The sequence below is a fragment of the Perca flavescens genome, chromosome 13, assembly GCF_004354835.1.
Source record: "Perca flavescens isolate YP-PL-M2 chromosome 13, PFLA_1.0, whole genome shotgun sequence".
NCBI lineage: Eukaryota > Metazoa > Chordata > Actinopteri > Perciformes > Percidae > Perca > Perca flavescens.
In genome coordinates, this window is record NC_041343.1 from 32,580,337 (window position 1) to 32,582,836 (window position 2,500).

At 33.8% G+C, this 2,500-nt stretch overlaps 1 protein-coding gene across 1 annotated transcript in view; it reads left to right on the forward strand.

Annotated features, from left to right (window-relative positions):
• LOC114566871 (protein FAM122A) overlaps positions 1–2,500 on the forward strand; it is a 13,772-nt gene that overhangs the window by 479 nt on the left and 10,793 nt on the right. Inside the window, exon 1 of the mRNA XM_028595698.1 lies at positions 1–341. This exon is cut by the window's left edge and continues 479 nt beyond it. Coding sequence (XP_028451499.1) covers positions 241–341 — 101 coding nt within the window. The 5' untranslated portion in view covers positions 1–240. The remainder of the gene's footprint in view (positions 342–2,500) is intronic.

The following is a 2,500-nucleotide window of genomic DNA, read 5'->3' on the forward strand; positions in this document are numbered from 1 at the left end:
CGCATTATAAATGACGGTCCGACCCGTAGTCGCACACGGATACGGAGTTTTTCTGAGGGAAATGTGGTAGAGAGAGACGACAGCTTCTGTGTTCAGCCCGCTGACTTGGCGGCTCTGGGTTTGCTGCTCGTGAGGCCTGCGGGTCGGGCTTCCACCGGGTTTGAGTAGAGCCCGACGCCGCCTTCGAACGCTCGGAGGCCGGCAGTTGGAGCTGCCACCGCCGGGCCTGCGGACCAAGGTATGGAACGGATGGAAGTGGACCAGTGCGCAGGCGCAGCTGGCGGGGCAGGAGGCGGGGCACTCCGCAGATCGAACAGCGCCCCCATGATCACCAGTGTCAGGTCAGCTCCATTTAAAAAAAAAAAAAAAACAACCATTGGATTCATATTTTCCTTGAATAAAGAGAACCATACACATCTAATTAAATATGACTTAAAATGTAAGCTTTGTAAATGTGCAACACCAAACTCCGTTTGAAAAACATTGCATTTCTATTTGCTTTGTTTAAAGAGAGCCATACACATCTAATGAAATATGGCTTTAGACTTTTATTAAAGCATAGTACCCACTCTTAAATTCGGCATACGTTTAATATACCAAGCAGGCCTTAAAGTAAAAATAAAATCACTTTCTTGGCCTGTTATTTTACATTGGAGATGTATTGAAATGTCTTTTGATCATTGACTGTAAATATTAACAGTCTGTGGTATTGATTCATAATTATAATCACAATCCCAAAACAATCACAAAACATATTGTTACTTTTCTTCAGATTTTACATACAAAACATATAATACATATATAATAAACAAACTAACTATTTAAGGTAGTTAGAGTAGCTAACTTATTTTCTGTTGTTGCATTTTAACTGTTTTTGTTTGGTTTGTCAGATATTCAGATTACAGACCATTCTGGTTCCTGTTTAACCCTAATGTTGTCTTCCCTTCGACACCGAAACTTTTAGTTTTTCTGGGTTAAAATTTGACACTTTAGTCACTTTTTCTGACATTTTTGTCACTTATTTTCAAAATGTTTGACAACATTTTTCTCAACATTTTTGTCACAATTTGACATTTTTTTCACCTTTTGTCACTTTTGCAGACATGTTTGTCACCTTTTTCTACATTTTTGTCCGTATTTTCGACATTTTTGTCACTATTCTCAACATTTGTTACTTTTCTCAACATTTTTGTCACTATTTTTGATATTTTTGTCACTTTTTTCTCAACATTTGTCACTTTTCCAGACATTTTTGTGACCTTTTGTCACTTTTCTAGACGTTTGTCACTTTTATTAAAGATTTCGTCACTTTTCTCAACATTTTTGTCATTTTTTCCGACATTTTTGTCCCTATTTTCGACATTTTTGTCACCTTTTGTCACTTTTCCAGACATGTTTGTTACCTTTTTTGACATTTTTGTCACTTTTGTTTGACGTTCTTTTATAAAAATATTCTTCTAATGCTATCAAATTGACTTAAACACCCAATATTCAATAAAAGTAGCGACCTGATCATTTATTTAACTTGTGAAGAGTGTTATAGGGAACCATCCTCCTTTTGAAAATTTGGTTAAAAGAAAACACAAATTTCTGATATAGAAACTTTTTGACAAATGTGTCAAATCTGAGTCAAAGACCTCAAGAGGGATAACAAATACTGTCTAATATTAGCGTTTATGTTGTGAGTTGCTATAGAGACGGCAGACAGCTTTTTTTTCAATGTTTTTTGTAGTTTTTTTTCAGTGTTTTTTGTCGTTTTTTTTCAAGTTTGTTGTTGCTTTTTCTCTTTTTTTGTCACATTTTTTCAATGTTTTTTGTCGTTTTTTTTAAATGTTTTGTCGCATTTTTTCAATGTTTGTTGTCAGGTTTTTTTCCAATGTTTTTTGTCACATTTTTTCAATGTTTGTTTTCGCTTTTTATCAGTGTTTTTTGTTAGTTTTTCTGTTTTTAGTCAGTTTTTTCCAAGTTTGTTGTCGCTTTTTCTCTTTTTTTGTCGTTTTTTTTTCAATGTTTTTGTCGCATTTTTTCAATGTTTTTTGTCGCATTTTTTCAATGTTTTTTGTCGCATTTTTTCAATGTTTTTTGTCGCATTTTTTCAATGTTTGTTGTCGCTTTTTTCAATGTTTGTTGTCGCTTTTTTCAATGTTTGTTGTCGCTTTTTATCAGTGTTTTTTGTTGCTTTTTTTCTATGTTTTTAGTCACTTCTTTCCAAGTTTGTTGTCGCTTTTTCTCTTTTTTTGTCGTTTTTTTTTCAATGTTTTTTGTCGCATTTTTTCAATGTTTTTTGTCGCATTTTTTCAATGTTTTTTGTCGCATTTTTTCAGTGTTTTTTGTCGGGGGTTTTTCTATGTTTTATGTCGCACTTTTTCAATGTTTTTTGTCCGTTTTTTGACAATGTTTTTTGTCGGTTCTTTTTCTATGTTTTTTTGTCACTTTTTTCCAAGTTTGTTGTCACTTTTCTCGATGTTTTAACCCTAATATTTTCTACGCGTCTGAGTAC